Source organism: Cupressus sempervirens, chromosome 7 (assembly GCF_028749045.1).
Source record: "Cupressus sempervirens isolate cs-2001-9-10 chromosome 7, ASM2874904v1, whole genome shotgun sequence".
Classification (NCBI taxonomy): domain Eukaryota; kingdom Viridiplantae; phylum Streptophyta; class Pinopsida; order Cupressales; family Cupressaceae; genus Cupressus; species Cupressus sempervirens.
The window spans coordinates 545,195,342-545,215,387 of NC_143124.1; the positions used below are offsets into that span (position 1 = coordinate 545,195,342).

Consider the following 20,046-nt stretch of genomic DNA (forward strand, 5'->3'; position numbering starts at 1 on the left):
TTTTCCAATTTCTTTGATATTTCCAACCATGCTTAAAAGAAGCTCTTTCCATTTCTTTTATAGTGTTCTCACAAGAGCTCCATCCTTCGTTTTCTCAATGTGGGATAAAACATAACTCCCTTTATGTAACTTATGTCTCCAATGTGTTATAAAATAAAGGGGGCTCTTTTAATTTAAATATTTTCCACAAACTATAGTCTATGCATTAATAAAGTTAAATATTTAAATTTAACTTTATAAAATAGCTTTATCAATGCAAAACAAATCTTATCAATGATAAACAAGTCTTCTTGCCGATTTTAAACAATTACCATCGACATACCGTTGCCACTGGATGTCCACCCATGCCCAAGATGACTTACTATAAATAGTAAGTATGCCCAAAGTTGCCTCAAAACCCGTCAAAAAGACCTGCAACTGAAATTATCTAGGCCAAATGGCCTCTAAGCCCCTTTAATGTCTTGGTTAGCCTACGGGACCGTGGGGTAATAGGCTAACGACAACATCATGCTATGAATGCTAAAAAGGGGACATTACAATCCGCCCTTCTCAAAATTGCTTGTCCCCAAGCAATGGCCGAACAACAACCCAATCAATCCACCTGGATCCCAAATATAGTCATGAACTATACTGCTGTCAGTCAACATAGGCTCCTGCAACAACCTGTGAAAATTAACCAAGAGGAATCCATAAATGAATCGTGAATCACGGTGCAACTGAACTCCAAATCCACTACTGCCATAGTCAGGAACCCACGAGGAACAAACTCTCAAAATATTAGACCCCAAGTAGAGTAGATCACCCCAACTGTCAACATAATAAACACCATCCACACAACCCACTGTGTTATGTGGAATGCACACTCCAACTCTGCTACAATAGTGACCACTCCCACATGAAACTGCACCAAATACAGAGAATCCACACATTGTACATCTGCTGCAGTTAACACAACTCTGCAGATTACTGGCCACTGTCTCATAACCATAACACCCATGCACTGCTGATGGTGAATAGTCATTACACGGTAGATAGCAAAAATGAGAGCCCAGTCCAAACCTGTCTGCCATCAACTCCTCAACACATGGATCAAAAGCAAACCGATGAACATATCCTTTACTATAATGACGGTAAAAAGAACCAATCTTAGTCAAAGACTCATCCTGTAGACGTGATATGACCAACTGTGATTGATCATCAGCTAAGTCAGAGGATGATATAGCTAAGAGTGCAGAATCAACAACAACATAACTAGTCTCTGTGCCCTCCAAGTCAAACATATCACAATGCTCAGCTGCAGCGCCCAACTCAGTTGAACCTGCCTCCAGTGGAAATCGACCAAATATGCCAATAGTAGTGTCGTGGACAAATATATCCTCATCTCCACTACCTCTATCAACCTCGACCATGGACATCCACAGATCACCAGACACCACGGTCTGTGATTGTACAGAATCTGGTAAAGACTGAAGTTGCTCTAACTCCATGGTCACCTTAGCCAAATGAAACTGTGACTCCTCGAAAGCCAACTGTGTACTCTCAAGAATCTCAGAAGTCACCTCGAATTGCTGAGTAAGCTCACTCACCTCATCTTCCTTGGCCAATAATGCATCGTATGCTGTACTCCCCCACTCCATAAGATAATATCTGTCGGCTACCAACTGCATATAATTTTGTCTCAGAATCCAGATAGCCTCCCATAAAGAGTGGATCTCTGTCAAGGAAAGATAATTGCCTCCCTGCTCATCACTAGTAGGAGAACCCCATCCATAAACTGCTAACAATTAACGAGTAGCATCGAAATGCTTGCAAGCGATAGAAATGTCTCGCTCGCCAACTCTCAGCTGACTAGACACATGATCGTGCCGACTAGTCGAACTCCTATACTCTATCCCTGGTACACTGTCCAAAGGAGTAACCTCGAAATAGCTATCATTTGTAATACTCGGATCTTGGGACTCTTCTGTAAACTCTGTCATATCTGAGAGATCATCAACCCATTCCAACAAGAATGGTCGACTGGATATATGAACAATGCCCAACACAGGTGTGTAAAAACTAATTCCAGCATCAAACAAGTTGCTGGCATGGATGAGAACTACACCTGGCAAACTACTAATCAAGTCCATGATGGTGCAATAGATACTACTACCAAGGAATGATAGATATCTCTGGTCAAAACGATCCCAAGTACTAAGATAAGGATCCCAACATCTAATCCATGAACGGAAACCAGCTGGCAATTCAAGTAAACTTCTCACCTGAGTAATGTGAACAATACCAACTGACTTCACGCACCTGTCTACAATCTTTGAATCCAGAGTGTGAATGCTAGACATACTCATATCATCATCATGTGACTCGATTGTAAAAGAAAACTGAGTCCCTGCTATACGCGCTAACTTCCGAACTGAACTCACCTCAAGACAAAGCTCGTCCACGTGTCTCTCAGAATCCTGGAGAGCCAACCGAGTACACACCAAGGAATTTCGAGTATCCTCCAGCTCATGAAAAAGCCGGTCAACCTCCTCCTCCTTCTTCACTGCATCTTCCTTGATCTGTTGTAAGTCATCACAAGAAGAACCTGTTGTGACTCCTTTCTGTCTCTCCTGTAGTTGAATCATCCAAATGTGATTCTCAATCAATCCATGTATCCTGTCATGATGAGATAAAGCCGTGACAATATCCTTGTCCCTTGTCTTCAGCTGGCTTGCCAAACCAAGTGAAGAGCTACTAGCCTCTATCTCATGTGAAGAAGCATCCAACTGTGCTTGATACTCATTTTCTGCAAAGTCCTGAATGCTCACTTTCTGATCAACTGTATTATCCTAAAACATGACAGTATCCTCAACTGCTGTAACTTCATCCAGCCCAACTATATTGGAATCACTATCTGTGTCAATCATGCAATCCGGTGTGCCTATGATATCACCTTCTGATGCAACTGGCTCAACCTGCACAACATCTGAAACCCCTTCTACCTGTGAAGATGATGCAGATAAACCATTACCTGAAGATGTGCTGAAGTCTCCCTGTATCGAATCTGCATGTTTGTTTAACTCCTCATACAAGTTTCCGCCTGTCATAGGGAAAGTATGATCCTTAGGCCTATCAAAGCGTTCAATCAGTCTCTCCGTAAACTCCACATATGAGGTAATGTGTGCATGACCCATAGTGAGCATACCATGATGCCACCACTTGTGTGCTAACCCATCCAGGTGAATTGCTGCATACTTAATAGCTTCTTCCTCAGGCATAAGGTTCAATTGTAAGTATGTGTCAAGCTTTTGAACCCAAGCTCTTGCTGTAGACTTCCCCGAGCCATCATAATATGGTAACTGAAGTTTCCCTACTTTCATTCGTAGCTCATAGCTCTGGTTCCTGTCATGTCCACATGGCATATGCTTCATCCGCACATCTATATTCTCCCTAAAGGTAATTGCAGCAATAAAATTTGGACCTCCGGCTTCCCAATCTCTCCTCAGCTAGTCCTGTATATTAGTGATCTGGGTCTCTGGTACAGGCTGCTCTGGAGCTCTAGGAGGAAATGTGGAAATCATGGACCTCGAACTCACTGTCGTAGTTTGCTGGGGTGCATGACCGAAATTGTTCCCAACTTGTTCGCCTCCATTATGTGCCCCATCCTGATTATTACCATTCTGATTATTTCCTCCACCCACATTAGCATTCAACCCTATTTGACAAGCCATCATCTGCATCATAAGCTCAAATCTCTGACTTTGTTCCTGTGCTCTTTGCTCTACTAATCACTGTCCCTGTGCTAAGGTGTCTAATAACTGTAATAATCTTTCCTTTCCCTGATCTGGACCGGCATTCATTTTGTCAAACATTTTTCCCTCTATTTGGCTGTTCCAAATTTCTTATAAGACCTCCACAGGATGGCAGGACTTATAGCTCTGATACTACTGTAATAACCCCAATAGGTTATAACTTCTTCAAACACCAAAAATCTTTATACTTCAGTTGTTTGACATTTCGTCAAACACTTTGAAAGCAAGCTCTGATACCACTGTAATAACTCCAATAGGTTATAACTTTTTTAAACACCAAAAATCTTTATACTTCAGTTGTTTGACATTTCGTCAAACACTTTGAAAGCAAGCTCTGATACCACTGTAATGGCCCTCCTCAAATCTGCCCTCAAAAAATGCTGATGAAAGCTCAAGGAATTTCATCAAACAATTCACATGCAAGGGACGTATGACTGATATAGTTTTTCAGCTGGCTTTAAATGTCTCTTTTTCAATTTGCATCAATGAGAATCTTGAGCTAGAAGACTCCAAATGGACTACACAATGACCTAACATGAGTGTGCTACTAATATTTGACAATATTCAGTGCATATATAATCTAAGCATGAGAAATGAACACCTACAGCCAACTGACATTTTTACAAACAGTTGGTGTGCAAACTAACTAGCTGATAAATAATGATATTGAATTGCTTAAATGACACCAGCAACTATTATCTTCTTAATTTGCAATGAAATTTCTAATACAATGCTTATGAAATATGGCCAAGACTTTTGGCATTTACATGGATTACAAAATGATAATGCTGGTATAATGCACACTTACAGCTGAAACTTATAACACCCTAAAAAAACAATACTAATAAAGGAACCTGGTTGTAGATGGCTGTAATAATTTTCTTCAATGCTGCCTCTTCCTTTTTTTCTTTCCGATTTTCTTTTTCGAATTGCTTTTTCAGACTGCTTTTTCGGCCTGCTTTTACGGTTTCACTTTTTTCGGACTGTTTTTTCGGCCTGCTTTTTTGGTTCCACTTTTTCGGGCTGCTTTTTCGTATTTGCTTTTTTCAAACTGCTACCCTGTTGAATCTCAAGACAATATCTTTCAATGGCGTCAAGATTTTCAGCTTGAAGGGATTTCGTCCTTCAAACTATTGAGACATAATCTCCAGAAAATTTTCCAATTTCTTTGATATTTCCAACCATGCTTAAAAGAAGCTCTTTCCATTTCTTTTATAGTGTTCTCACAAGAGTTCCATCCTTCGTTTTCTCAATGTGGGATAAAACATAACTCCCTTTATGTAACTTATGTCTCCAATGTGTTATAAAATAAAGGGGGCTCTTTTAATTTAAATATTTTCCACAAACTATAGTCTATGCATTAATAAAGTTAAATATTTAAATTTAACTTTATAAAATAGCTTTATCAATGCAAAACAAATCTTATCAATGATAAACAAGTCTTCTTGCTAATTTTAAACAATTACCATCGACATACCGCTGCCACTGGATGTCCACCCATGCCCAAGATGACTTACTATAAATAGTAAGTATGCCCAAAGTTGCCTCAAAACCCCTCAGAAAGACCTGCAACTGAAACTATCTAGGCCAAATGGCCTCTAAGCCCCTTTAATGTCTTGGTTAGCCTACGGGACCGTGGGGTAATAGGCTAACGACAACATCATGCTATGAATGCTAAAAAGGGGACATTACATGAACCACGTCAAATCCTTGTCTTGTGTTCTTTCTTATGCGATTTATTATTTTTTGATATTGGTTATATTTGCATGTAATTATTATTTCTGTTTGTGGTTAATCCTAACATAAATTACTATGAATCTCCTCATTTCAACTAATCACTAATCTCTGAATCTTCTCACATCATTATCAACAGCTTTGAATTGCATTTATGCAATTAAAATTCTTGAGAGGAATATTATAGTCGAAACAAGAAAAAATAATGGAGGCGCGTCAACTTAAGTGTTTGGTTTGCATTTTATGTTATTTCTATTTGGATTGATTTTCTCTATTGCATAAATTAGGCTTTTATTACATGAAATTATGCTCTTCATGGTGGTCTTTTGAATATGCAAATAACCCTTCCTTAGTTCTGGAAGCTTCTCAGATGATATGCCTCTAGGAATCTCTGCTACCTTAAATTTTATGAAAGATTGGTTAGATCCAAATCAGAAAGAGTGGACAGTGGGACTATTTATTCCTCTTTGGAAGTGACCTATTTGTAGATGGCGCATATGTTTTGTGTGTTTTGCCCTATTTCTCCTAGTCTAGAAACTCTCCATGATGTTTTTTTTTGCTCAAACTTGCTGCAGGATGTGTCAAGCCTCAAAATCACAGGAAAAAAACATGGGTTAAATGCTCCAAACCCACCAAAAACTTTGTGATTGTTTGAAAAAAAATTGGGTGGCAAGGTAAACCCACAAGTACTTGCTGAGCCAAAAAACTCGTGAGAACTCCGCGACTCATCAAGTTTGTGAACTATGATTTCAATAACAACTCTAAACACAATCTGCCCCTTTCTACCAGAAATCATGTCCCCAGTTCAGCTAAGGTTTGTCAAAGACGTCTGACCTCACACTCTCAAATAACAGCAATTGGAATCTGATACTGGATTCCATGATAAGAATTGAATTTCACAAATAAGTGATCAAATAGTTCAAAGCCACATTACCAATCTAGAATACTTAGTAATAATAAATGGATATCCAGAGTAATTATTTTATTCATTATTATTAATAAGTTTAAAACCAGTCTTCCTTGCTATTCGTAATAAAGAAAGGGCAAAAGTCTGAAAAGAGAAAAATAACACAAGTCACTCATAGGGGAAGATCATATACTAAGTTTCAGATGATACACCATTGTTCTCACGTTGATAAGGAAGTGAAATACATGTCAAGTTCTACATCTAGGTTTCTAGGTTTCTTTGTCTCATAGTTCTCTACAAGCCACCCTTCTCTATTGTTGAAGTTTGTAGCTTCAGGAGATATTGGCATACCCAAAATGAATCTTCATGTAAAGGTTGTGCATATATTGTGCTGTTTGTTATTTAAGAACTATATCTCGTATCATTTATGTGGCACCACATAATGAATATGGAATGTCATATTTGTAGTGGAACTGCCATTGGTTCATATATATGCTGTCAATTCATGTATGGGGAAGACATCAGAAATCCAGATGATGTGACTGCTGAGACAGTCTTTCAATACACCAGATGTTTATGGCCTTCATTGTAAAATTTGAGCTGTGCATTCATATGGTGGACCCTCTCTCTTGATATCGTGCATTGAAGGTATGAAGAATATGAAATGGCTCACATTGGGTAACTGCTGTCTGTACAGGTTCAATGGTAATGAGGCTATGAAATGTCATCCTTCCGCATGAAGAGGGGTGCACAACTTTCTGAACAATGAATGAAATTCTAGTCGTATAACAATTCTGAAGCTGATGCAACATCATTTTCTTTAGGGATATTCGACATCTAAGGTTGCAGGGTGTAATTGTGAGATGATCTTCTCTGGAGTCATTTCTGTTTATTATTGTGTGTATCTGTAGGCGATTCTTATCTATCTATCGTGCATAGTGCTCTGTGAAGAGTCTGTATTTGGTAGGTGATCAGAGTTGTGTATATTGTGAGTAATCTGATCTTAAGTTACTGGCTTCATTCTTGGTGTTCATTGTGATTGTGCGTACTGTGAGCATTGACTTGGGAATACAGCGGCTTATTGTCTTTATGTGATCATTATTAAGTGTGTAGTATCTATCATTATACGAAGAGTATTCTGAGATCATTTAGTTCAATACTGAACATTATCATTTCCGGAGGAATATCTGATTGTTCAGCTGTTGAAGATATACTTTTGGAGTCTATCGGTTATCATTGGAAAGTACTGTAGAGATACACTGAATATCTCTGTGTTGGTGATCAGTGTATGTGTGTTTCAGTATTAAGTTCTATGTTGACAAGTGCTAGAGTAAGGTTCTGTTCTTTCCTTATGCAGTGTTCATCATGTGAGCATTTCTTATAGTAGAGGATTCACTGTTTTGTAAAAGAGAGTTTTGTGTAATTTCTCTAGTGTGTGAAGGCTCAAATGTTGAGCTTTGTACTGAGATTGTTATTATTTTAAATAAAGGAGTACTTTTTGGTGTGGCTGGGGTTTTTCTTAGAATGAGAGGGTTTTCCCAGGGTATCTCCGGTGTTATTGTGTTTTTATCTGTTACCTGTTAATGGTATTCTGGTTTGTAAAATTTAGCACCTTTATACAGGGATCTAGTGTAATCTAGGGAAAAGGTGATTTTGAATCTGCGTTTTACCACTATACTTCTAGTTCTAGGAACATTCTTGATAAATCTAATGACTTTCAGAATTCATAGTTCAAGGGGTAAAATCAATCTCTTGATCCCATTTACTTGTGGGAGAAATTATATGCTGGAGAGATAGAAAGAAGGTATCAAGAAGGAGCAATAGATTATTGTTTGGATAAATTTTTACTAATAGAGAACTACCTGAGATTTAGGTATCTCTTATGTGCCCACCATACTAAATTAGTTGCTTAAGTTGATTTTTATATAATGTGCAGTAGGAGAGACTCTAGAGAAAAAAAGGAATACCAGATAAGATGGAGTGGAATATATAATCCTTCTATACATTTAATTAAGGATGAACATAAAAGATAGCAGAAAAATTGTTTTAAAATGCTACATTTGAGTCAATCATGTATAGGGCAAGTTTAGAATCTTATATGTGTGTTGTCCTCAATTTTGACATAACAAAATTAAGGCAACCCTACACAACTTTTTCTCATGGATTCGTAGTTGCATTCTCTTTAATTAATGCATTTATAAGGCATCATGAAAATAATTCATTATCCTCAAAATTTTCCTTTGTGTAGTCTTGTTTATGTGTTTTCTTGAAAGTTCTCTGTCGAGATTATTCCCAATTGTTTGTAGGGAAGAGTTTCCCTTCCCCCATTGCAAACACTCAATTTTTGGTTAACTTCATCGTCTTTTCATTGAGTTGTAAATAGTTTGTGGTCTTGTTTTTGCCTTAAGTGAATAGGCCTTAGAATTCTGCTTGATTCGAGCTAACTTAGTTCGAAATTGGAGTTGTCTAGCTCAAGTTATAAGGGAAAAAGTGAGGTTTTTCAGGTCAACTGCATATCTCGATTAAAAAACTTCATAAAGTGGGATTTTTATTGATAATTGCACTATATAAAGTTATATTTTATAGTTAAAAGTGGAATTTATGGTCCATTTTAAAATTTCAACTCATTCTGAGTTGATTTGACCACAGTTTTTTATGTTTTATGAAAATAACTTATTTCAAAGTTATTTTTCATGTTACTTTATTAAAACTATAGTTAAATATTAAATATAATTACGTGAGACAACTGAAGTGTATAAATGACATTTTTATTTCATATTGCATATATCCACATGCAAAATACTCTATGAAAGTTCACTTTCAATAAATTCTAAGTCCCAACATCATTAAAAATGCGCTTTTTAAATTCAATTGCATATGTAATTGTGTTCAAAGTTCATTTTTAATAATTACATGCATGTGTTTTTAAATCACCATTTAAGGTGGGTTTTTCAAACTCATTTACATGTAAATATAAAATTAAGATGAGTTCTTTATTCATTTTAAGCCAAAGTGGTGATTTTGGACCCAAATACATATGTTTAAAAAAAATAAAAATAAAATGCTTTCCTTTAACTCTAAGTCATAAGTGGCGATTTTTGGTGGATATTTACAAATTTTATAACATGCGTTTGCTCTCAAAAGTTACATTTAGACTAAGTTGCGATTTTTGAAGGATTTGCATATATAAGAAGTCATGTAAACGCCTTTAAAAATGCGTTATTCACTTAAGTCAATCCCCAAGTCTTGGCAGTGATTTTTTAGGCAAATGCATATATTTAAAACATGCAAATGCCTTTCCAAAATGCATTTTCCTTCTTTAAGTAGTGGCAATTTTAAAGGAGAAACATGTGTTTTAAACATATGCAAATACTCTTCCAAACTGCGTCTATGCCCTAGGCAGCAATTTTTACCAAGACAACATGTTTTTATGACATGTTTGTGCTCTTATAAAAAACGTTTGAAGGTTGTGAGTTCATTACCAAGAGATGGGTGATGATTTTTGTTTGACGTGCACATGTTATTTTTCCTCGAAAAAGTATTTTAACTCTATGATCTCCTCATAAAAGAGATAGGCGGTGATTTTTAAAGGTTTTGCATGTATCTCTCATACATGCGTTTGGGCAAAAACAATCCGTCTTGGGCTTGATCTTCACCTAGATACCTTGCTTTCCCATGCATTTTTGCATCAAATACCTTCAAAAAGCTATCTAAGGTAAGTAAATTGATTCCAAGCTTGTTTTTCATCATTGGATGCCGTTTTCGTATGTCTTTGCATTTGAAGTTGCTAGGTCAACTTTTGTTCCACCTTTTGGGCATTGCATTTTTCTAACCATATCCACATGTCCAAATTCGAACCATGCTATTAGGATTTCGAAATCTATTTAAGTCTTGGCTTTGGACAAATCTAAAATCCAGAAATCTCTTGGATTCTTTTTAGATTTGCTCAAGATTTGGATAAGGATTTGTCTTTCTCATTTTTTGGTGGAGTTGAGTTGTGCAAGTGCACTATTTTGCAATGTCAATAGAACCTACTCCAGCAAAGGGCAAAGACAAAAAGAAGATGAAGTCAGTATCATAACTCCATCCCTTCATCACAGGTAACCTCATACTGTGATGAAGTACGAGATATTGATATTTCTCACATGAATATTGAAGATTTTCTTGCAAGAGTTGATGCTGCATCTACTGAAGACATGCAACCTGCTGATTACAAAATCACAAGGGTTGAACTCGGTAAGCAAACAAGATTGAGTTATGAACATGATGCACATGAGACAATTAACTTTCTTTCTCGAAAGAATGATGAACTATGGGAAAAGAAAATGAAACTCAAAGAAGAGAATGCATGTCTATTGGGAATCATCGAAGAGATGAAGAGGTCTTCTATAGGAAGTGAACCTGTTTCAGTCATATGTGTAGAGAGAGAGAAGTGGAAGGCACATACCATTGATAAATGGGGCACCAATATTGAAAAAGAGGGAATCTAAGTGATTTGAGAAGTATACTGGGAGTTGAGAAAGGGAAGAGAAGTCTCTGCTGAATTGGATAGCATGTTGAAATCACTCAATCATCAATTTGAGTTGCTGGATGGGGATCTTGGTGCTTGGAATAGCATGATGGAAGTTGATTTAGACTTCTTATGTGAGTATGATGTCATTACATCCGTTGAAATGTACCATATTTTGTGCATGTTGTTGGTTTCCAAAACTACAGATTGAAAATCCAAGAGCCTACCACTTCTCCAATAGGATTCCGCAATCAATTCTAAACAACAAATGAGAATCACCTTGATTCCCCAACACTATAGGCTCTGCTACACCTAGGCAGATAAACCTTCACCCCAAATGCTGACTGCTTGGTTCAAGGCTTTTCTATAGTGAATTTAAGCGTTGGTGAGTTCCTTGGTTGGCAAAGTCCTTGAACTCGATTAATATGAAGTTATGTGATAGTTTCAAATTAATGTTTTGTATAAGGTTTTTAACAATGGATTTGAGGTTTGTAAGAAGGAAGTTAGGGCCCGTTTGGTTGCTGGAATACAACCGGAATAGGAATAGGAAATTAGAATATGATTTGTATTCTTTGTTTGGTGCGTGGAATAGGAATACGTATTCTCATTTTAGCCCCAAAATGAGCTTTTGTCTATTCCAAAAAATACGTGTAATTGGAATTGCTATTCTTGCATTCATTTTCGCTTTCTCAAATTTGATTAAATTTTCAAATCCGCTTTGACCTGGGGTGAGCGCGGGAACTTTGTTTTCAATATTTTCAAATATTTCAGCGATTTTCTAATGGCTCCGATTGCATCTTCAAAATATTTTCAAACGGCGCCGATTGTAAGTTAACCCTATTCCAATTTAAGCTTGCATAACCAAACAAGGGATAAACAAGATTGGATTGCATTTTTCCATTCCTATTCTTCATTTTCCATTCTCATTCAAATTTTCTATTCTAATTCTCAATTCCTACGCTTGCAACCAAACGGGCCCTTATAGTTTTTCTGACTTGAAATATAAATCCAGTACTTCAATGATAAAAAGACCAATGCTTTAGCTTATTCGGGCAACCGAGTCAACTACAATGAAGATTATAACGTACATAGTTATAATGGTCTATGCACATAAACTATAAACAATTTAATAATCAAGACGTGACCGATCAAATATATATATGCAATTTTAAACAAGTCCATATTGTGTTTTAACTCCTAAGGTCGTGGAGACAAACTAGACATAGATTTAAAAACAATTAAATATTTCACAATATTTGCGATGATAGAGTTTAAAATGCCATAGATGACCTCGTCCACTTATCTGACATGAATTGTTTACAGAATTAAAAAAATGATTATAAAGGACCAAACAACTGCAATTTAATTCTCCATGCCATTTAAATAATAAAAAAGCAACAGGCTTTTATAAATCATTGAAATAAAATATTAGAATATATAACAAAGTCGTATTTTTGCTCCGTATTCCTCCATACAAAAGAATATGAATATTTCTTCTTCCAAATGCTTTTGTCCGGCTATCTTTTTTCTTTTTTTAAAAAATGATTTTGATTCTCATTATTTATCTTTTCCTTTCAAAGACTGCGTCCTTGCAAATATATGCAACACTTCGTAACTAACTTTAGCCACAAATTAATTTAGGAATTTGGCTTTTGATCATTAGCGGAAACTCTTATAATTTTATTTCATTGTGGTTTTATGTATTACCACGATGTCTTTAAAAATATTTCCAATCATTGTATTTTTCCATGGATTCTTATGCTAGTACCGATCATAAATACACAGGCGACTAGCATCATTCTTTTGAAGGTTGTTGATGGCAACTTTGACGGCATATTTCTTTAGAGAGACCTGACAACATCATATTTAATGGTAGATTGAAGCTTATTGAGATATTTCAAATAGGACTGTGACATTCAGAAGTTTGATAATATTATCGTTGCATAGTACCCATACTTATGTTCGCATCATTTAATATAATCTTACCTTCTGATTATTCCAATATAGTTCACAACTTTTGATATAATCTTTAATCACATCTTAATAAAGCTACGACATTCTTGCTTAAATAGTTGGAGATAGACTTTGTGATAATATTGTCTATTGTGTTTTGCCATTACTTTAATTTTTCTCACACGATATCTATTTTTATCGGGCGTGGTCTTTTCTTCTGAGTATGGAATGCTGGGAGTTTTGCATCGCATCTTTTCTCAGACCTTCTCTTTGCCGTTGTCCATGGTGGTAAGCATCCGTAGCAATATATCTTTGTAGACTGTCCATGTTTCCATCTACCAAGTCACCTGGGTTGCGTGGAGTTATTTTGAACTGAATAATGTTGTGACTGGATTCAAGTCTTCCATCTTATTGCCCATGGTTCTAATATCCCATCATGCTTGCGTGCCATTTGCCTTTGATTGCGTAGTGCCAGATCAATGGAACAACTCCATATGATTGCAATCAATACATGACTTTATATGTTGGTTTGCATTGACCATATTGACCTCCGACACTTCTAACAATGTAGTATTTCCTTAGGCTTTGACCCATCCGACTAGAATTCATGGCAAACAAATGAGATATCTTTACATTTAGGCTTTTAGCGATAATCAATATAAGCTATCAATCCACAAATATAATGACTCCAACATACTCTTAGTAATTATCTTTGACTTATGGTAAAGTGTTCATGGGATTTTCATTTGAAACCATTGCTTAGAATAAACATGTGGATATTGATACTACTACATCCAATATGTGCATATAGCATCATTTAATATGTTCAAGATTTCTATAGAATGATTTGGGGTTGGTTTACCTTCCACGGGCTGTGTAGATCCATTTCACTGTTCTAATCCCAAGTTTGATGCTGTTATGCAAACAGGAGTCTCTTATAATCTATAATTATCATAAAGCTAAGCTTCTTGTGCTTGACATGGTATTGGAAATCTTAGCCTTCAAATTATAGACATACCATAGACTTGGTGCTGTATAAAAAAGTTGTCAATGGGATTCTGAACACCATCATCACAACATTATTCAAAACTAGGTAATTCATCATTCTGTAACATAGCTTGTAGAAATGCTTCTTACATTAATCTCAGCGACAACTATTTCCAAATCAAAACCTTTTCCACCTGGAAATCACTTCTTTAAACAAGGAAGTTATTTAGATTAGATCAATTGTTCAGTAGTTTGTCTATTCATTCTTTCTTTAGTTCTTTGTGAACCACTTACAACTTCCCTGCTCATGACTTTTAATGCTTTGATGCATATTGTTTGAATATAATTAGTGGGTAAGATCTAAAGGTTCTACCTTTAGCATGATATTTGGGATTCTATGTTTTGCCAAAATTTAGAGTTCCATCAGTGGGTCTTATTGGGGACACATGCCCCTTGCGGGCATAATGAGATTCCAGCTATCTCTGGAGGAGCAGACAGAGCATTCATGCTTAACATGATGCAAGGTGAAATTTGGGTGGCCCCAGTTCCCCCCAAAAATGAACATAAATTCTTCCCCTATCAAACACATAGTTCTGATCATGTAACACTTTGGATCTCCTTAATGCGATGCCATCATTCCCATGGAGGCTACTCATTAGTTCTGCTTCATCAATGCAGTCTTTGATATCTGACTTTTGTTTTGCCTTTAAAAAGTTATGAGGCATACTTTTGCTGAATGGAAAATCCTCACAGCCATGTATGTGATCAGCTATACAAACATCTAGATCAAGATTTTGAATACATGCTTGCACACAATCTGCTACACACTCCGGATGTTTCTTCTCACAAGAAGCTTTTGAAGGTAGCTGAATTTCAGGAATTTCTTTCTGATTAGATAAGATACTGGGACAATTTTCAGAACTGCTCTTCAATAAATCATCCTCATCATGCCTTGCTGATTCTATCTCATCTTCACATGTTTTATACTTCCGGCTTATAGGATGAACTAATGCATGGCTCACCTTCTGAATACATATCACGAGTTTCATCAACTTCAAAAATATCATTAGGCATGCTATCTTCATCATGATGTTGATGGATTTGATTGCATATAAGATCATCTTCAAACAAAGGTTTAGAAAACATAGAGAACTCGGGTATATCTTCTTCTACTTCCTCTTCAAACAACGTATTCAGGAACATAGAGAATTCAAGCATACCTTCATAAGAACTTTCATCTGGATCATCACTACATATAATATCATCAAATAGTGTACTAAATTCATTGCTTTGAGAATCATCATCTGCTTGACCAGCAAGACGGATATCTTCATCAGTGATATATCCTAAAACTTCCTCCTGTTCATATGCCGTATGTAGTTCTGTTTCATCTTGACTATATGATTCGTGGGAATTACCATCTCCTTCATCTAGTACCCCTTGAGAATGCACTGATCCATCAACTTACTCACCATGGTGAATTGAAAAAAAATTTGGGCCATTTCTTTCAACATGTTTCTGATATTCCAGATCCAACAAGGCTGAGATTCTTCAATGCTAAGACATTCCTCCTCATCAGTTTTACTTTCGCTGTCATATGTTGTCACACAAATATCATCATGGTCAAACTCTTCTTCAGAATGTCCAAAATTTTCATCTCCATTCAAATCTGAAACTTCACTTGACTCATATGTTACTTCAGTCCTACATTCATTTTCCTCGGCAACCAGATCATTATCCATAAGTTTGAAAAAGATAAGAGACTGATGATCATACAAGAGACCTAGTTCTCTCATTCTGTTGAGAAGATCACAAGATGGAGGTATGCATTCCAAAGATATTTCTTGATAGGCATCAAGATAACGAGAATCAGAATCGGATCATAATTGGCAAGGCCCAATCGAATCATGAATCGGCCATGAATCAGAATCGAATCAGCCACAAATCCACAAATTTAAAAAACCCTTGAAATTTAGTGAGTAACTTATTTCATAGACCCTTTATTGCTGATCAAAATCATTTAAAAAAAATAATATTTCCAGTCATTGTATTTTTCCATAGATTCTTATGCTAGTATCAATCATAAATACATAGGCGGCTAACATCGTTCTTTTGAAGGTTTTTTATGGCAACTTTGACTGCAAGTTTTTTTAGAGAGACCCGACGGCATCATATTTAATTTTAGAATGAAGCGTATTGAGATATTTCAAATAGAAATGTGACATTCAGAAGTTCGATAATATTATCGTCATATAGTACCCATACTTCTGTTCGCATCATTTAATATAATCTTACCTTCTGATTATTCCGATATAGTTCACACCTTTTGATATATTATTTAATTGCATCTTAATAAAGCTATGGCATTCTCGCTTAAATAGCTGGAGATAGACTTTGCAATAATATTGTTTGTTGTGTTTTAGCATCACTTCAATTTTTCTCACACAGTATCTATTTTTATCTGGCCTGGTCTTTTCTTCCGAGTATGGAATGCTGGGAGTTTTGCATCGCATATTTTCTCAAACCTTCTCTTTGCCGTTGTTGATGATGGTAAGCATCTGTAGTAATATATCTTTGTAGACTGTCCACGTTTCCATCTGCCAAGTCATCTGGGTTTTGTGGAGTTATTTTGAACTCAATATTGCTGTGACTGGATTCAAGTCTTCCGTCTCATTGCCCATGGTTCTAATATCCCATCATTCTTGCGTGCCATCTGTCTTTGATTGAGTAGTGCCAGACCAACAGAACAACTCCATATGATTGCAATCAATACATAACTTTATATGTTGGTTTGCAATGACTATATTGAACTCCAACAGTTCTGGCAATGTAGTATTTCCTTAGGCTTTGACCCATCCGGCCAGAATTCATGGCAGTCAAATGAGACATCCTTACATTTAGCAATAATCAATATAAGCTATCAATCCACAGATATAATGACTCCAACATACTCTTAGTAATTCTCTTTGACTTATGGTAATGTGTTCGTGGGATTTTCATATGAAACCATTGCTTAGAATAAACATGTGGACATTGATACTACATCCAATATGTGCATATCGCATCAACTAATATGTTCATGATCCCTGCAGAATGATTTGGGGTTGGTTTACCTTCCATAGGATGTGTAGATCTATTTCACTGTTCTAATCCCAAGTCTGATGCTGTTATGCAAACAGAGTCTCTTATAATCTATAATTATCTTAAAGCTAAGCTTCTTGTGCTTGACATGGTATTTGAAATCTTAGCCTTGGTGCTGTATTGACATACCATAGACTTGGTGCTGTATAAGAAAGTTGTCAATGGGATTCTGAACACCATCATCATCAACATTATTCAAAACTAGGTAATTCATCATTCTGTAACATAGCTTGCAGGATTGCTTCTTTACATTAATCTCAGCAACAACTATTTCCAAATCAAAACCTTTCCCACCCGGAAATCACTTATTTAAGAAAGGAAGTTATTTAGATTAGATCAATTGCTCAATAGTTTGTCTATTCATTCTTTCGTTAGTTCTTTGTGAACCACTGACGACTTCCCTGCTCATGTCTTTTAATGCTTTGATGCATATTGTTTGAATATAAGTAGTGGGTAAGATCTAAAGATTCTCCCTTAGCATGATATTGGAATTTTATGTTTTGCCAAAATTTAGAGTTCCATCACATGTGATGGAAAACAAGAAACAAGTTCTTAAAAAGCTCATAGAAGAGATAAAGGCCGCAGTACTCATGGTAGCTACTCAAGAAAATAAGATCAAAGAAGCTTTTGAAGAGTTGTCATGCGAAATCATCACTGAGGACAACGGTATAAAGAGTCAACAAGAAATTCTCATAGAGTTTGTAGAAGCCATTCATCTACAGTTTGGAGTGAATGACTTCAACATCAGTGTGCTTGCCACGTTTGCAAACTGGAAGTGTTCATTTGAAGAATCTACATAATCAAATGAAGATTTGCAACAAGGAAATATATAGGGCAGCAAGCATACTCAGAAAGGTAACCATGGTCTTGCAACATACTGGAGAACCGGATGCTATAGTTGTATGAGAGTCGCTATGGAAATTTGGAGAGCTGGTTGATACCATGTGAAAACTCCAAATCAGATTTTTATATGCTTTAAGTAGAATAGTAATAGGAAAACTACATGTAAAGAGCATCTATATTGTAAATATAGGATAACATGTACTTGTACAATCAACTCATGTAATTAAGTTGGAATTGCATTAGGCATGCAACTTTGAATAAAGTCAAAGTAGTTAATTCGGATAAGTATGGGTGGTTGAGGTTGTTCCACTTTTTCCTCCACCTTTCCCTCTTCATTTTTCCTATATAAAGGAGAGAGTTCATTGTAAATAATCATGTTTTGCTTTATAGGAGAAGGCTGGGCTTGTGACTATAAGGCTTTGTATTTCTTGTTGCAAATCTCTGAAGTGAATAAAGAAGCAAATTTTTCCCAAACTTTGTGTTGAGATACTTGGAATTGATCATTGTCTCCTATGTTACATTGATTCATTCATCATTGTTACTGCTCTCTTTAGAAGCATTTCAGTGTATGATGTTGTTTTTGGAAGACTTTGAGCTTTCTTTGAATGAGGTTAATCTAGTTTGTTAGTGGTAGCAAGTACTAGGATTTGAAGACTTCGAACTTGATTTCTTAGTATATTATTTGACATTTGGATAGTTGAATAAAGACTTTGAGCTTTGTTAGCTATTCGCCCTTCTGTTTCAAGAAGTTTGCTTGTAGGAGACTTTGGGTTCTCACTATCAACCACACAAGTCAAGTATAACTGCTGTCTTAAGGTTGTTCTTACGTCAATACTTAAGCCACTGGTATTACTGTAGCAATAGATTCCTTTTTTTAAAATTACAAGTAGTAGTTGGTAATATAAAATCATTCCTGAAAAAAGAGGAATTGGTTCAGTAAACCACCCTTTTGTTAATTCCAGTTAGGTTTTTGTTATAGCCATCCACGGTAAGAAGGGAACCTCCCCTATTGCTGAGAGGAGAGATTTATCTTACTACACCATTGTCTAAAGTTCCCATGTTCTAAGTTGTGGTTACAGTTGCTTACAAAATTTTTAGGCAACAATGTGGTCCAAAAAACTATTGAGGAATAGAGAATCAAAAAGCAATGTGATATAGAAATAATTACTTGGATATGGTTTGCTTGATCTACATTTTCAGTTTTTACTTAACAAAAACTGCAGTGAAAAGCTTCCTTGTTACATTTGTTGTCATTGAGAGCACCAGGATTAGATTTTATAGCCTGAATAATATTGTCTGTTAGTTATTTGCCTTCCTTTTATACTCCTGATAGCTTGTGCTTCTCATTTATTTATGCCCTTTGGTAAAGTTCAGACAAATGAACATAAACTTTAAAATCAGATATTGTTCAAGGCATAAATCTCATTATTTTATTTTATTTTATTGTAGGAATTATCCTCTTTTAATGGCAACATGGAAGGTTGCTCCAGCCCTTGCAGCAGGGTGCACTGCTATACTAAAGCCTTCAGAGCTTTCATCTGTGTAAGTACATTCATTTATCAGGTATAAAGATATTTGTTAGAGTTTAGGAAAATTCTTTGAAGAAAAAACTTTAATGTTTGTTCAGAACATGTTTGGAGTTAGCTTCTATATGCAAGGAAGTAGGGCTTCCTCCTGGGGTATTAAACATTATTACTGGGCTGGGTCGTGAAGCTGGTGCACCATTGGCAGCACATCCAGATGTGGACAAGGTTTAGCATCTTTTGTCCAGTTTTTATCGACTATTATAAGTGGATGGGTTTTGAATGCATTGTCACAAAATGTGTTTCCTCCTTAATGATTTCTCCCAAGTCCTGGACTCCATTCTTTTTTTGTTGCATTTGCTGTCTTAAGCAACAATAATGTCTCCTCACTCTTACTCATTTTCCTCCGCAAAACTATTTTATATTTTTGTTTCTACCAGATTGCATTTACTGGAAGCACTGCGACAGGTAGATCAGTCATGACTGCAGCAGCCCAAGTTATAAAGGTAAACAATACATTCAATTGCAGTGATTGTTATTTTTGAAAGTTTCATTTTTTTCTTTGTCTAGCACCACACAGACAAATTTACACATAGTTGTGGCTTTTCTTCACGGTATTTTTCTAAATTATTTATATTTGTGCCCTACTAAACATAT

General features: G+C 36.1%; 1 protein-coding gene across 1 annotated transcript in view; it reads left to right on the forward strand.

Annotated features, from left to right (window-relative positions):
• The window catches only part of LOC149547925 (aminoaldehyde dehydrogenase 2, peroxisomal-like), a 231,743-nt gene that overhangs the window by 90,948 nt on the left and 120,749 nt on the right, over positions 1-20,046 (forward strand). The window contains exons 5-7 of the mRNA XM_089791969.1: positions 19,316-19,408; positions 19,494-19,617; positions 19,830-19,895. Of these exons, the coding sequence (XP_089648095.1) occupies positions 19,316-19,408; positions 19,494-19,617; positions 19,830-19,895 (283 nt within the window). The remainder of the gene's footprint in view (positions 1-19,315; positions 19,409-19,493; positions 19,618-19,829; positions 19,896-20,046) is intronic.